General features: G+C 33.5%; 1 protein-coding gene across 1 annotated transcript in view; it reads right to left on the reverse strand.

Annotated features, from left to right (window-relative positions):
• Positions 1 to 17,372, reverse strand: part of GBE1 (1,4-alpha-glucan branching enzyme 1) — a 266,110-nt gene that overhangs the window by 80,675 nt on the left and 168,063 nt on the right. Inside the window, exons 8-9 of the mRNA XM_087418209.1 lie at positions 2,524 to 2,639; positions 272 to 399 (exon numbers count right to left, since the gene is read on the reverse strand). Coding sequence (XP_087274335.1) covers positions 272 to 399; positions 2,524 to 2,639 — 244 coding nt within the window. The remainder of the gene's footprint in view (positions 1 to 271; positions 400 to 2,523; positions 2,640 to 17,372) is intronic.

The following is a 17,372-nucleotide window of genomic DNA, read 5'->3' on the forward strand; positions in this document are numbered from 1 at the left end:
GTCCACTGATTAGGGTATTTCACTTTCCAACTACTGGCATTTTCTTTTTTAACAATGGAATGACGGCAAGTACTTTGTGTACAGCATCTCCTAACAGAAGCGCAGTGAATTCTAAAGAATGTGCCACCCATACGAGGTAGCTGCACTCTAGTCAGGGGGCCATTTCAGCTATGCAATTATTGACAACTCAAGACTGATTATTCAGATACTGTGTGCCGACAAATGTCCTCTATTAAAGGGGGTCAGTGGGTAGAGATCGTTATGGCTTTACCTCAGCTATTGTTATAGAGTCTGGATACAATGTGTGAATCAAATGATTTGCCAGCATGAGATAAGTCAAGGCATCTTCATCTACTTGTAGTCCAAAATATTCATGGTAATCACCTGAAAAACCTTCACCTAGAGAACAGAAAATAAATATGGATGCATTATGTTAACAAGCAAGTCTTAACTGCACAAATGCCCCCACCAATTAGTTTGTTGATGTCGGTTTTGCTATCATAGCAAAGTGTAATGAGCCTCGAATTCACATAGTGTTACCATTAGCAAATCTATGGAATTCCATATCAACATTCAGAGTTCAGACAATCCTGCAATGCAATTTTTGTTTTACAAAAGCAAACAAAAACATTTTGATTTAAAATTTTAATTTAATTTTAACTGAATTTTACAGCACAAAAATAAAGCAAAATGATACTGAAGAGAATTTTAAATTTCAACTTTTGGATATATTTTTTTCTCACATAAAGAGATGTTAATATTAGCTGGCTCCTATCAGGTCCCAATGAGATAAAGTAAAGCAAATATGAAAACCATCATAAAATTGAGACTTAATGTTTATATTATTTTAAATATGGGTTTCAATTTATACAATATGGATTTCCTATGACAACAAAAAGATTTTAACATTCTCCTACTCTTTCTGTATCCTCTTCCTCCACCTCCTAATTTTGGTTGCTTATAGTATGCTTCTCTTACTGGGTTATACCATTTACCTTCTATTCCTTCAGTTGTTTGCTCTTATTTTTAATTAAATCAAATTAGTGCTCAATATCTTCCTTTTTTTCCTCTGTTTCCCTGTATCTAAGTTCTTTACTTTGACTCACTTTTTTCAGTTTACTAGATTCCATCACTGAAGGTTTTCATGTATAATTATGGAAGTTTTATTCTGAAGGTTCTTTCAAATTTATAACTCAATGGCAATTCAACTATCACATCCTTGAGTCACATTTTGTTTCCCTAAGAATTGTGTAGACACTGTTGTTGGCAATAGAGTAGTATGCGTCCAGCCATTTTTTTTCCATCTATAGCGGTAAATTGCTTTTTCTTCCTAGTTGCCACCTGATGAATTTCTCTTCATCACTGAATTTTATAAATTAAACACTCTGTGGCTTGATGTTAATTGCTTTATCTCAATTTTTTTCTGGTATATTATGTGTTCTTTTGCAATTTCAGTTTTGTTTTCTTCCCTCTCATTTCAAAGGGCGAAAACATGTTAAGTAACTCAGAATGTTTTTCTTTACTATTTCTTGGGCTCTTTACCTATAAAAAGCATATCCCATATTCACGGACTTCAGTTCATTTCCCCCATTTCAAAATTCCTTGGAAAATACCTAGCCCTCAGCAGAGGGAGGTTCTGCAGGGGAATGCAGGTGTTTTAATCTAGGAGAGGATGTTTCTGGAATTTAGCCATGCTTGCCTTTTTCATCCCCTAAGTCAGCTTCTCTCCAAACTGGAGGATATCAATAAAAGCTGTCGTGTTTTATAGATTCAACTTCTCTCCTAGGAACATCTCATGGGGCAGCATGATGATTAAGAACAGATAGCAGCGCGCTTTGAATATAGCTTCTTTCCTTGACAGCCACTTTTCAAGATTTACAGTCTAAAGTCCCTTTTTTGGATTGGTTGTTGCTGGTAAATATTTGGCCATTAAAAAATAATAATTGTTCGCTATGTTATCTATTGAGGGATTAGGATTCTGTGATTCTACTTTGTACAATTTTTAAACTAAAGATCTCTGATCAATATTTTAATTACAAATTAATTTACAATTTAATTTTAACTGAGTACATCTATATTTAAAATATACATATTTTCTTCAACGTTTAATATGCCAAGGAACCCACATGTTCACAAATGTTCCCATTTATTATTTCTGTTATTTATTTTTCATTTCAAATGCTGTCACATTCACATCCTGAGGGTGCTGCAATAAATGGTTTCCCTAAAAAACATTTTTAAAAGAAAGCTACATCTTAAGGATAGCATATTATTAAGTAGATATATTTCAAGGAAAATCATTATCTTTCATTTACTGATAAAATGGATTTATACCCAACCTCTTGCCAAAAAAAAGATCAGAAGTGACTAGAGACAAGACACACACAGTGGAACTAATAAAAATCAAGCCAGCAAGAACGGTCATTGGAGCTTCTGTAACTGAACCCCAAATCTGTTTACAATCTTCCTGTAAAAAATAAAATAAAATCATCAGTTATGTCTGTAATATATCAGGGTACCTACCAATTCCATGGTGATGATAGAGCATGGATGTAACACCATCAAAACGAAATCCATCAAAGCCATATTCTTCCAACCACCATCTTATGTTTGACAGAAGGAATCTTAAAACTTCCCAGCTAAAATATTAGAGAAATATATATTTAAGAACACTGTATACAATGTTTTCCTTAATTGTTATACATCATTTGCTGAGAGTATTAGTTAAAATTATAAATCTCTGTCTTAGGAACCATGATGTTTAAAGAAATAATATCATATAAAAACCAAAAGACTACTAATAATTTATCTCATTTGTTTGATGAAATTCATTTTAAAAGGAAAAATTATTAAACTTCTTTAGCTGCAAAATCACTTAATGTCTGAGAAAAACAGAAAAATGTGTAGGATGAGTCCAAAGTGCAGGGACTCTGTCCTGCTCAATGCTATGTCCTCAGCCACTGTGCAGCAATTACTACACAGTAGTGCTTACCGAAGAAAACAAAATCTGTTAGTTATCTGTGAATTTTCATCAAGATTTTTCATATAATATAATCAGTTATTTAGTTTCTCCTTCTAGAAAATATAATTTCATTATCAGTAGTAAAACTGCCTTCAACGTTTGTCTGCTTAAAATAGTTCCTTATTCTACAATTTCAAACAGACACAATTCAGAATAAAAAGTCACAGGAAAAAAAGACTTTTAAAATCAACCACATGATAAGCAGTATTACATTATAGACTACTATTTTGTGGGGGTAAAAAAAAAAAAGAGACCTAATTACTAAAAACATATGTTTAATAAGTAAAAAGTTCTACAAATTAAAGAGTCCTACATCCATAAAAACAGAACAAAAACAAAGAACTATTATAACTCAATTAAAAACGCCACACGAAACAAGCTCATTTCGGACAATTGAAAAGAGGGCATCATCAGTTAGTATTTTCCTCAGTCATAGAGTTATGGTTGAGTTCTCTATCTTATTATAACCATGGTTTTAAGACCTTAATACCTCATTTAGTTTAATGAAAAAGCAGTAATAGTGTACACAAATCTCTAGCCCAGTTGAAATCTATGTATTTTCTTAAACCTTCCATATATTAAAGAGTAATCCGACATAAGTGGAGATTAAGTCATCACAATCAACTCCAGAATTGTAAAGCTAAACTTTGGGGAAAGATGAGTGTTGTTGGTAATTAACTGCTTTAAAAAAGTTACTTTGAGTTTTCAAAACTGACTGAAAGTTAAAAAAAGAAATGAAAAAATAGAAATCCAAGCAATCTAGTAGATACGAAAGGGAGCCAGGAGGTTGGTTCTAGATTATTAGGTCCAAGACATGATGAAGGGAGAATTTGATTATGTTTCTATTAATACATATTCATTTAGAGTTTAAGGAAAAAAATTCTGTTTAAGAAAACCAAATGAATAAAAATAAAGAAGTATTCTTCAATGGAACAAGATCAAAATTACTCTATATTTTGTATAGGAATTTCTATTTATACTTTTTTGAAGTTTTTTAAAAATTAATAAACCATTATTTTAGAGCAGTTTTAGGTTCACAGCAAAATTGAAAGGAAGCACATCTATACTTTTTTTTAACAAGGTTGCTATATTAATATTTCAGAAAAGAGAAAAAATAAACTTGCATATCAATAATCCTTTGTAAATAATGTTTTGCAAAGGATATATATTTTTCTAATTTGGCCATTTGACTGGTAATGTATATATTACTTTTGAAAGGTAAATTGAAAGATATTTTTAGCCAAAAATATCCCAGAGTAGAAACAAAACCTGTTTAAATACTAAATATCTTGGATAGATGCATGAAGATATGAATATGTACACCAGAGATCACAAACTGGCTTGATCTGACGTGCACTACTGTTTTGTTTAGCTTGCAGAGTACTTTAAATTTTTCGATTTGAATTTCTGTAGCTGGAACATGTATTTTCTAGCACGTCCCAGTCCCTGCCACTCCACACTTTCTTATACCAACCCTATTTACTCATTTACATCACCAGCTGGGGCTTGTGAACATTTGCTGTCAATTTCCAACATAAATATCATGGACTGAATATTTTTCAGGTAGGCGTAGGTTCAAACGTAAAAACTATGCCCTAATATCTACAAAAAGAAAAAAAGAAAAAGAGCCAATGATATTGCAATTCAATGAAAAACATAAAAAGGAGATACTAGGAATGACTGAAAAGAAAGCATTGTCCAACATCACTTAGTTGATTAAGGGCAGAGTTACTAAATGTCCTACTGATTCCTGTTATGACAATATTTAATCTATTCTCTTTTTGACCAACAGGAGTAATAAAACTGCAATTGACATATTAAAAGGAAAAAGACATATTTACTTGTAACTATGTGAATAAAGAGATTCTTGGCATGGATGAATAGAAGAAGAATTACCTGTGGTAATCAAAAAAGAAACAAAAATGACAATGGAGCATCTGATTAAAAAGTTCTAATGGGTTAAGAAAATAAAGTCTATTCTTTAGACCTCCAAAATGCTCTTAACCTGAAATAATGCCTAAACAACACAAACAATTCTAAAAAAAAAGTCACTACAAGATTAAACTGATAGGAATAAATCAAATTTGTAGTGCTTTCAAAATAATTTATTTTATGAATCATTAATGAAACATAAAATAGAAACAGAAAAGAGATACACAAAATTTACAGGAGAGAAAACTATCTAGAACAAAAATAGGAAAGAAAGAAATGTAGGACGTTTTACTTTCTAACAAAGTCTCAGGAAACATTCAGGAAAAGAAAATCAGACCTAAATTTTTTAAGTTAGTAGCAACAAAAGGAAAGCAAAAGTTAAAAATATCAATTCTCTGATTATATTCATTTTCTAAAACTAAATTAATAAAAAGAGTTAAGTAAAACACACAAACAGGTAACATTTTATAGACAATTAGCCTTTGTTGTTCAAGAAAAAAATGAACTACGAGTGCAGGAAACAGGAGGAAAAACAGACTTATAGATAAGTTCCTAATATTTCTGTGGTACAAATTTTGTGTCTCTGATCATCTTAGCGTGATAAATCTAGACAGACTAATTCACTGTCTGTAAACTCAGTGTCCTGATGCAACTACTTTTAAAACACAGACTGCCTGTATTCAGGTCACAAAATCAGGGCTTTAGAGCTCTAACATCACAGAGAAGCAGGAAGACTGAGGTTTGAGTCTGTAAAATAACCGTGAGTACCCGCATGAACACAATCCAGAACTCAAAAGTCGAAAAACAGTGGGTCACAGAGCGTTCAGTGTTATTGAAACGAAGATGTAGTTTTTTTTCTTTTTCTTACACTATGTGAACATCCAACTTAATGTCGACAATGTATTTAATTATTATATACACACATTTACCCCAGATCACTGTTCTTAAATTACAAGAGGAAAGCTGTGCCAGGGGTCCCTAGACCCCCTCCAGGTTGTGATTCACTAGCAGGACTCACAGGACTCAGCATACAGTCGTGCTCACAGCTGTGATTTATTACAGTAAAAGGATAAACAGCAACATCAGCAAAAGGAAAGCGTGTGGGGCAAAGTTCAGAGGAGTCTAGGTGCAAAGCTTCCAAGAGTCCTCTCCAGGCGCAGTCACACTTAATTCCTCCAGCAATGAGTTGTCTCAACACTTGTGAAATGTTGTCTACCAGGGAAGCTCATTAGAGACTCAGTGCCCCTCGATTTTATTGGGGGCTGGTAACTGGGCATCCTCTGCCTTAGCATGTATCAAAATCTAGACTCCCAGAAGGAAAGCAAGTGTTCAGGATAAGACACATTGTTTATAGGAAGAGTTTAGGTGCAGTGAGCCATTGTCTTCAGTTCTGGGAAGGGTAAGAACCTTCCGGAAATGCAAGTTCCCAGCTGCTAGCCAAGGGCCAATCTCTTAGGCAAGTGTTTCTAAGGATAGCAGTTTTAGTCCTGCTATACTAACTCTTTTCCGCACAAAAACAGAGCCTAACATTTATTACATAATTATACAATACTTACTATAGTTTACTGGAGAAAAAACTTCTAAAAGCATTTTATTTCAGAGGTATTGAGACCTCAAAACTAGTGGAAGAATCTTAAATATATATTAAAAATCTAAATACGTAAGGACCTCTGGCGGAAATACGCTGTCCTGCACTCCGCCTTCCAGCTGTCACATGGACAACGAAATCAGGAAGCCTCTACAGGAATGAACTGGTTCCCTGCATCTAACATTTGCCTTTTAAATACAACACCAGAACAAGCTTAAGGGATATGTACCAGTGAAAAGACAGACTTCTGAAAGATGTCTATTGCTATTTCTACTATCATAATGTTCAAATTCAGCACCCATCAATTCCATTTTTCCTTCTTTGGTGGGGTTGAGAAGAAGAACAGTTATGATGTATTCCAAATTACGACTGAATTAGAAACATTACTCAACGTGTAGTAATAAATGAACTGAATCATCTCACTTGAGTGGTTTGCCTTGAGTCCAAGTATGAAAATGTCTGGCAAAGAGTACCATAAAAAAGGCAATTTACTTTTTCTACCTCAAAATGTCATCAGACAGCCCATAACACAGTTGATATATCCAGTTGATTAGAGTCCCATAAAAATATAAAGTGCAATTTAAGAGCACGGTTTTAGTTGGTGTGTTCTAGCACACAAGGCGGAACTTTGATTTTAAGATTACTCCATTGAGGCTTTTACAGCCTATCCTTAGAAACCACGGGGCAGCCTAGTTTGCAAACAATTGGAGGAGTTAGATGCTAAATTTTAGAAGTCGATGGCAAAAAATATATACCTTAGTGGCCAGCACGAATGTGTATGAGAAGTACCCTATTTTAGTTATTAGCTTTATATCTTAAACTAATTAACCTGTTAGAAACTAATACAATGTCATCTATACTGCCTACAGTCAACTGATTAACTTACATTTTTATGAAGCAAAAACAAAATCCCTAAAATCCAGGAAAAGATAATGAAATGCAGCTGACCTTCTTGTGAATCATAAACCACTAAAAATGTTTAAATCACAGATGTCTAATACAGAAACTGAACACATCGATGGATAATATACACATTTAAGCATTTCTGGCAATCAAAATAATAAGGATTCTAATTGGTTTAGATGTCTGAAATCTTCAACCTGTAATCAAGTAATGAGGATTTACTAAGGAAATTTTGTCACATACAGATAATTCCAATATTAAGGTTTTTAGGAAATATCTCTAAAATCAAAAACTGTTGATTGTCTCCCATTCTGCCAAAGAACTTTATGATGAAATAAAACAGTCAAATTTTCTTAGCAAGCAAGTATAACCCGATATAACAACATCAACTAGATGAAGTTACATTTTGTAATACAACTTTGTTTGCCTAGTGTTGTATTTATTTGTGGCCCTGAATAATTTCCGGGATTTTCAAAACAAGCAACTTAGTCCACTGGATGTTATTAAACCTAATAACATTGTAAACTAATAAATAGGAGACATTATTAAACAGTGGCTAAATATCAAAAATATGAAGAAAAATTATATATTTCTCTTAGCTATTCCAGTCTTTGAAGCTGAATGGCTATCAAAAAGTATATCATAAAACCATGAAATAAAAACCACATGTTTTGATCTGAGTATTTCAAGTGAGACAGCAGACTGACAGTGAATAAAGAAGGTACTTTGATACTTTTTCTTTTATGAAAAAGATACGGTGTGTCAAATAAAGGATAGACTCTTAAATTGCAATAAAAATAACATTTTTTAAGGAAGATATTCTAAACTGTCACCACAGAAAAGCAAGAAATATCTAACTACCTACTCTATTTTTAAAAATTAAAAAAAAAAAAACCTCATCTATCAATTTAAGTTTAATTAAATTAACCAATAAAGACAAGAATGTTATATTTTTGTCTATACTTTGTCAAGAGAAATTATACTTTTTCAGTCAATAGAAATTGATTAAAAGAAAAACTTGAAATGATCAAAAAGTGATTATTCATATCTAATACTAGATAGCAGTATCATCTATAATAAAATGTATCTTGGTTTTTAGACACGGAGAATTACATTGAAGCTACTGTATACATCAATTCCAAATAAAATTAGGTAGCAAGTAGCACAAAACTCTACTGAGACAGACTGTTAATTCAACTACCAAAAATTCATAATAATATAAATTTCGGAACTATGTAGTTATTAAAATACGATTTTGAAGTTTTCAATGTCACGTTATTTTCTGGAGTTCACCCTGAACAACTTTATTTTATACGAATTAATATATTGTTTAATCATATTATATCCACTAAGCCTTGGTTATCTATAGTCATTACAATAAAATATTTTCTTTCCCTTAAGGCACAAATTATACTTAGCTTATTAAATATTATATTAAAATTACCTCTATTTGTATTATCTATAAGTCTAATCAGGTATTCTCTAGAAATAAGTTGGAAAGGATAGCATATTGTGCCTCTATATGCTAAACGCTTCCAATTATACTTTTAACAGAAGAAAAAAAACTACTCAACTCAAACAATTTTTGTCTCTTTTTTCTCTAATTTAATCCACAGTCTTAACAAGCTTGGTTACCTGCTCAAGTACGATTAGGAAAAGGCAAACTGGAAAGGGAGTGTGTCTGTGTGTGCCTGTAGTAGTAAGGGACCAGCAGTGAGAGCAAAAGTACAAGTTTTGGTTCTGAAATAAAAGAAAGAGACAAATCTAAGACAACTAATAACCCCCTCTGATAACGATTACTCCAAGTGATTAAGAAATTAATAAATTTTCATAACTTTTTTTTTAAATTGGTTCATATTTCTCTGTTTTCTCACAAAGACTGTTACCAAAGGCAATTTTTCAAAGCATTAATGCTTATAAATTATACCACAAAAGTTTGGAGAGAACTTAGAAACATCTTTTTCAAAGTAGAGGACCCGAAAAGCTGAGCAGCCCATGGTCCAGAAAGCAGAAAGCCAAGCAAAGTCACCCCTATAACGAAATCCAGGTGAGGTGGTGAAATTACTACATATCTCATCTGAACAAGACACCGTTCTTCAGAATAAACCCCTATAGTTAGCTAATCACATACACACACATACAGACATAGGTAGATAGACACATACACACTCATAGTTTTCAAACAGGACTAAAAATTCTCTTACCTATAAAATGATCCAGGTCAAAACAGCTGACAGTGACTTGAACATATATAGATATAAATCTTCGACAAATATTAAACCATAATTGGTAATCAGCTTTTAAAAGTTTATTTTAATGGTAAAAGTCTGGAAACATTATTCATATACTTCTGCTTTTTCATTTTTTCCCTTCTGATCATTTATAATAGATTATGATATTTAAATAAGCTATTATAATACTTCTATTACAGAAAAATACATTCCTGAACTTGATAATATTCCACCATCTCATTAAAATTTATAGTTAAATATATAATATTTATTTATTTATATTTAGCTAGTTTCATTTCAAAAGATGACTTGAGGCAACTCCCAGATCTAAACAGTATCAAAAATAAATGAAGAAAATACAGGTGAAGGGGAGTAAAGATATTGCAGATATACAATCATAAAGCATCTGGGAATTAACTTTCTTTTCCAGTCCAAAATAATTATGATTTTATAGACTATACTGACTACAGAGGATTTTCCTTGACTATCACCCACAAATAATGAATATTTTAGGGCAACATTTAAGGAAAATACTATTATAGTTTATACAAATATATAGATATTTAGAACACTAAGGAAGTTGTTTGTAACATGCAACAATGTACTCTGAGACCAAAAATGGATAAGCCCTCCACAGAGGAGGTGAACTGGGTTATACCAGTTGCATAGGGGTAGAGGGAGAGAAGGGTGAAAAAGAGAGGCACCTAGTTCCTCAGGAAATGGGGTGTGTGTGTGTGTATCAGCGTGTGTACGTGTGTGCATGTGCGTGTCAGTGTGAGTGTGTTTGTGTGGTGTGTGTGTGTTCTGGGGTGGAAAACTGAGGAAAATAGTATGAGAGGCTTCTATTAATCATATTTAAATTTCAACCATCACTCCTTTAGTAGTTTTCAAATTTGCACTAACCTTGCTAAACAATATATAGCTCTCTAACGCGTATTTGCACACATTTCTACAAACAAAGGGAGCTAACTTTCAGTGGGCTGTCTGGAGTAGAATAGAAAGAAGAAATGTGAATATTATATAGGGAAAAAAAAGAAATTTAAATTCACTGAGTGTCTACTGTCTTCCAGACTCCACATATTACATAGTCTCACTTAACGAGGCTGTGATGTCAAGTATGTTTTATGGTTGGGGAAACTGAGATTTAGAAAAGTCAAATAAAATACTCAGTGTCACTCAGGTAATAGGGACAGGTGGAATTCAACCTGTTGAGTCCAAAACCTCAACTCTTAAGTATAATTTTATACTGCCACATTCAGTATGACTATGCATAAATTAATTCTCATTTGTGGCAATGTCCTTGGTACATGATGTTTTAGAACCATGTAAGTCCCACACATCCACTGCTCTAATATGTACTCATATTAGCGATATGAACCTGAGCAAGATATTTAACTTCTCTAAGCCTCAATTTTCTCAACTACAAAATGGAGAAAACTTCAGCACCCTCCTGAAGGGGATTAAATGGGATAACATGTAGAATGCGATTAATAGTTTGATATACAATAAGGGATCAATTAAGGGGAACTCCTATTAGATAATAAACAGATTCTAAATGTATATTTGTTTAAATATAGATTAAATATAAATTGATATAGACCAATGTGTTCTAAGAGCTATAATTTTTTCCATATTAAAAATAAGTCTTCATAAAGATAAGTATGCTTTGGTTAATATCAAAATAAAACAAGCCTTATTATTTAACTCGGCATTGATGTTTCTGGAGTAGTGTGGTTTCTGGAGTAGTGCATTCAACAAGTGTTTCTTGAGTACCTGCTTTGTGCCAGGCACAATGCTAAGAGCTGGGGAGGTAGCCATGAAGAAGAAATACACAATACCCATTTTCATGAAGTTTAGAGTCTAATGGGAGAGACAGACATTTTACAAATAATAATACAAGTGCATTTAATTACAATGGTAATTAATAATACAAAGAAAAATATGGTAGTATGGCACTGTATTGAGAGAGGTCCTGTTACTCTAGTCCGGGGAGGTGAAGCTAGGCTTCTCCGAAAGTGATATTGAAGGTTAGGTCTATTGGCTAAATTAGACAATATATCACCCATTCAAATTTATGAGAAATCACTTTAAACTTAGTTCGGAAAAGCTGCCAATCCACTTCTAACAGGCATAGCAGAAATACATTCTTATTACATACTATCAGTTCCCTAGTGTAGTCTTTAACATAGGACCTCCTTTATAAATTTATTTTAGGGGCTGTGGGGCAGCGGTTAAGTGGCGCACTCCACTGTAGCAGCCCGGGGTTTGGAGGTTCGGATCCCAGGCGCACACCAATGCACCACTTGTCAAGCCATGCTGTGGTGGCATCCCATATAAAGTAGAGGAAGATAGGCAGGGATGTTAGCCCAGGGCCGATCTTCCTCAGCAAAAAAGAGGAGGACTGGCAACGGATGTTAGCTCAGAGCTGATCTTCCTCACACACACACACAAAAAATGATTCTAATATACAGTCAACATAATCAGAGTTTGTTCAAAGATAGCTATTAAATTAACCATCAAATAAACCCGTGAGGGCAAGAAAAAATGAATATTTTTCCTTATGTGATAATTTTGTGATTGACCTCCTTACACAATGCTCAACTATTCTCTCCTTTTTTTCATCACATTTCTCCAGAATTTTTCTCTTTAAAGAGAATACCTTTGGGATAGTTTTCTTCCTAGCAATATACATCTCCAGGAAATTCCCACTGCGTGTCCTACCCTCTTTCCTTATCAAGTCTCACTCTTTTCTTGACTCCTGTGCCAATCATTGCCCTGTTCACCAGACTCGGATCTTTCTGTCAATCTTGAGAATCTATTCCTGCCCCCCCTTACTCTCCGTGGCTCCTTCATCCCCAGATTAGCTCCCCCTAGGATCTCTTCTCTTTCCTTTCCTTTTCCTTTTCCAACCTCTTCTCCTCTTTCTCTTTTTTCTCTTGTTAGCCTTCTTCCTTTTAAATCTTCATTGAAGAAGCAAAAGTGAAAGCCCATCAAACTAAACTAACTGATGCTTGAAATTCACTAAGTGTATACATTTCTTAATACATATATTAATGTTGTACATTAATATATCAATTAATATATTACTTATTTGTTAATATATTATTTATGTATTAATTAACATATTAATATATAATAATAAATATCATTTTGAAAAATTAAAGATATTAGGTACTACGGTTTGATGCATTTTATGAGGAAATTGTGGCATATCTCACTTAAAGAAAATTAACAAAGCATTTGTAATACCCAAAGAAATAGCACTGAATTAGGAGTCAAGAAAACTGTATTCTAGCCAATTTTGCAAAAGTCAATATAAACACATAATCTCTCTGAACATTACTGTGATAATTTTTGAAAAGAGGGTACTAGATTTTTTTTTCTTCTAATTTCATAAACTTTTTGTATTAGATTGAAAGATTAATTCAAGATAAAAAATTTTCTGAGTTTCAGGATAGACTAAATAATTTGAATCATTTTACTATATGCTAACAGAATCCAGACCTAAACGTTTATCACATCAAATACTGTGGTTTAGGCAATAATAGAGTTCTAAATGACATGGAAAAATAAACGTCTATACTAAAAACAAAAATAAAACCAAGCAGGCCATCCTCTCCAAAAAAATCAAATAGTAAGATTCATTTGCCATTCCTCTCCTAACCAAACTCTACCCATTATTCAAAGCCCAGCATAAGCTTCACAAAATCTTCCTGACAACTCCTTACATTAGCGCTATGTGAAAAACAACAGGAGATGACCTGGTTCATGCAAATCAGTCCAGTCTTCCCCACTTAACCATAACTGTCTATGTGGTAGGAACCATGCTCTACACCATTTTTTATTAATTTAAAATAAATCGACATGAATTGACTTAACAATGTACACAGAAAGCTAAGACATTCACAGAATTAAATAGTAACATTTATTTTTTTACATCTAACATTAACTCAGATGCAATAAAAAAAATTAAACTGAGAAATCTCTTTCACAGTCATTGAAATAGGAAATAGAAATTAAAAACAACAAAATTCTTTACTTCACTGGAACAAATGCAAACTTAAATAATGATACTTTGGATCCCTACAAAAGTGGCTCTGTGATTAGTATGATGCAGGCTTTTCAAGAGGTATTTTCATAAAGAAAACTGAATAAGAAATTATTTAGTTGGAATGCTCCAACAAAAGATTATCCTTTTCCTTTTTCCCCACAGTTATAATCCCTGTCTAGGAACCTTTTATAACAAGTTTACCGCTACAAAAAGTAACATCATTAAACTCTTCACTAATCAGATTTCCTTATTAATGAATGGATTTGTTTATTAGACATTTTAACACACACAGGCATTCATAAAAACACATACTCCAATTAAAAGAAAAAGTAATATGTCTGGCCTCTAGTTAGAGTATGTTCAGATTGGCCTGTATGTATAGCCTCCATCAGAATAAGAATGCTTATGATTAAATATTGAAAACTTCCCCAAATGTTCTATAAATCTCTGGTGACGACAGCAAAAGGAAGAAAGCACAAAAACACCAGCATCCTTGAGGAATCGTCAGCTTCCTTTTGTTTGCTCCAGTCATAAATTTTGTATTTGCACATTGCTGCCTAGATTTTCAAAGGGTTTTGCAATGATTAATTTAACAATCTACCCATATTGCTGTAATTTAGCCAAAACTTTTACATATACATAATTTATAATATCCGTATGAAGGACAGATTAGCGGGCAAAACAGAACTTCTAACATCCAGGAGTATTATTAAGGCAGAAATGGGCAAGTGTCACCAAAATATGACTACTTTTACGTCTTCTTGGACTTTAAAGAAGTCAGATGGACTTCTCAAGCTTGGGTGCTATACCCCCAAGGATAAACATAAACAGTGGTGCATTTTCACAAGAGTCAATTTAACCCGATGATTTGGAATTAAACACAAAGAATTTTTTAAAATTCTAATAATTGCAAATATATTGAATGCTTACTAAATGCCAGACCTCGTACTAAGTGCTTTGCATGAATTATTCCATGAATTCTCACAGCAACCCTCAGAGGTCTACACCATAATAGGGGTCAGAATAGTTTTTTCCTACAGGGCCAGATATAAACATTTTAGGCCTTGTGGACCACACACGGTCTCAGTCTATGTCACAATGACTCAACTCTGCTGTTACTGGCTGAAAGAGCTCATAGGCAATCTAGAAAGGAATGGCATGGCTGCATTTCAATAAAATTTTATTTATAAAAACAGGCAGCAGATTTGGATAGATTTGACCCACACACCATAATTTGCTGACCACTGCAATTAAAATTCACTGTTTACCAGTGTTAGTATATAACTTTCACATGGCCACATAGTTGACCAGTGACAGTCAGAATTTGAACTCAGGTCTCTTACTACAGAAATCAAAGCAGCTGCCTATTATGCATATCTGCCTCTTCACAGCAATTTAAAGAGTTATTTAAGAGTCAAATAAACACAAACATATTCTAGAGTAAAAGGCAAACTGACATGTCTGTAAAAGATAAAACAGTAGATTAGAAGAAACTTTGCATTTGCAACGGATGCAGGCCCTCGTAAATAAAAGTTTACACTCCTCAGAATATCAGGATATCTAGTGAAAAGTTTAAGAACAACTTAGCCTATGCTTACAAATTGAGCTTTTTAAACAAGTCCCAAAATTATTTTAAAGTTCCATGGTGTGTTTTAGGAATCTTTTTCATATACAATGACACAGGATGAATTGCTAAAGCCACCTGGAATTAAATATATATATATAGTTATCAATGACCAGGCATTTTGCAAATGTACTCTGTGCAGCCAAGTTGAGAATAATAACCTCACTCAGGCCAAAATCCTGCCCAGTCAGAGTGACTCTGCCCTATTAAATAAAGTCCCATCTCATTTGGAACAAAATCCAGTCTACTGTCGTGGTTACAAGGTCGATATGATCTGGCACCAGTCTAATATTGTGACCTTTTCCTCTCCACTATGTGCCAGCTAGCATGCCCTTCTTTCTGTTACTCAAGCACAATTAAGCTCTTCTCAGCCACAGGGACTTCCCACCCCTGCCTGGAATTCTCTGCTCCAGATTCAGACCCCAGCTCAAATGTCAAGCAGATTTCACTCAAGTGCGATCTCTGAGAGGCCTTCTCTGGACACCCGGTTACTCTACCAATCACATCATCCTCATTCATGTTTTGCTTACCACTTATGTAATACTGTGATCCTTTTTCTGGGTTATTATTTGCTTAATTTTTTTCTCCTTTATTTTCTACATAGCAATTGAGTAATGCTACGTAGCAGTGTTTTTATTGATTTATTATTAATCTTCTCCAATATTAGAAAAAATCGATGCTTCTGAAGTATAGGTGTCGTGTTAGTTTTGTTGCTGCTGTGTCCCCAAGCCTAGCAGAGTGCCTGGGAACCACACAGTAAATACGTGTAAAATGAAGGAGTAAACGAGACACACGAGGGGAGCCCAGACTCAGACACCAGACCTCTCAGTCCACCGTTCTGTACACTGCACCACATGGCCCCTCCCTGGTCATTTACTTTACTTTGGAGAACCATGCACAGAAAAGAGGAAAAAGTGTCTAGGCCTCACAGAAACTAACAAAGCATTTAAATTTCACAGTCTTGTTAGTTTATTCAAAAGAGAAAAAGATTTTTTTTCTTAAAAGTCCCCCTGGATAGCTGCTGCTGTCTAAAAACGAGAGAAAAAAATGTTGTTTGCCTCTGTGTAAGAGGCTAATTTTTTAAATTTGGTAATGCATACTGCTGCTTTATTCATTTGGTCTTAATTGCCATTTTAATTATTTAATCTTTATGTATTTTTATCTTTTATTTCTTTTGCATATTACCTTAGTTGTCAAAATGTTTGTCCAGTTTAAAAATCATCTTATTTATTCCTAATTGCCCTTAGTCAAGAAAATGTCATCTATTATACAAATTTAAAACAATTTATTTTTTCTTAACCCTTTCTAATTAAATTTCTCAAAGCTTCAACTTTGTTTTAATTCATTCAACTTTTATGTTAGACTTTTTATCATTTCTGTTATTTTTGGTATTTGTTATCATTTTTAGTTTATTGTAGGACAGCATAGAGAGTACAGATAAATGGGGATCATATATACTGTAAGAAAAAACTATGTCTTAAGCAAGGAATATTATAATCTTGTTCATCTATGATTAAGTTTTGTATTGGCCCCTCAGTTCCTTAGAACTAAATCTGGTACTTTTGCCAAAATTAATTCTTGTTGCAAAAAATCGCTAAATTGGATACCTGTTGAATATCACTATGTCACTACTTGTACAACCACCAATGGTTTTCTGGATCGGTGGTCAACTTTCCCAAGCCAAATCATTTATTTCCACTAAGAAGGAATCTGCACCCTCCACCCTATGATCTCCTCCTCTGTAATCACTGGTTATAGGCTACGCCATGTAAGAATACCTTTGCACAATATGGAAGCAAAGTAAGGGGAATCACTATCTAGTTAAATCTACTGTGCTTCTTCCACTGAAAATTTTTCTCGAGACAAATTTTATTTCAGAAATATAAATTCTGAATGTTACTCTTTAACTACATCAGGTTGTCAATGCAAATAATCCATAATCAATCTATAAATCAAAACTGGGGTGAGTTTATTATGAGCCAGATCCAAGGACTAGCCTGGGGCCTCCCTTCTCCAAGGAA

The sequence above is a fragment of the Ceratotherium simum genome, chromosome 27 (genome assembly GCF_057802395.1).
Source record: "Ceratotherium simum simum isolate JZ-2026a chromosome 27, ASM5780239v1, whole genome shotgun sequence".
Taxonomy (NCBI): domain Eukaryota; kingdom Metazoa; phylum Chordata; class Mammalia; order Perissodactyla; family Rhinocerotidae; genus Ceratotherium; species Ceratotherium simum.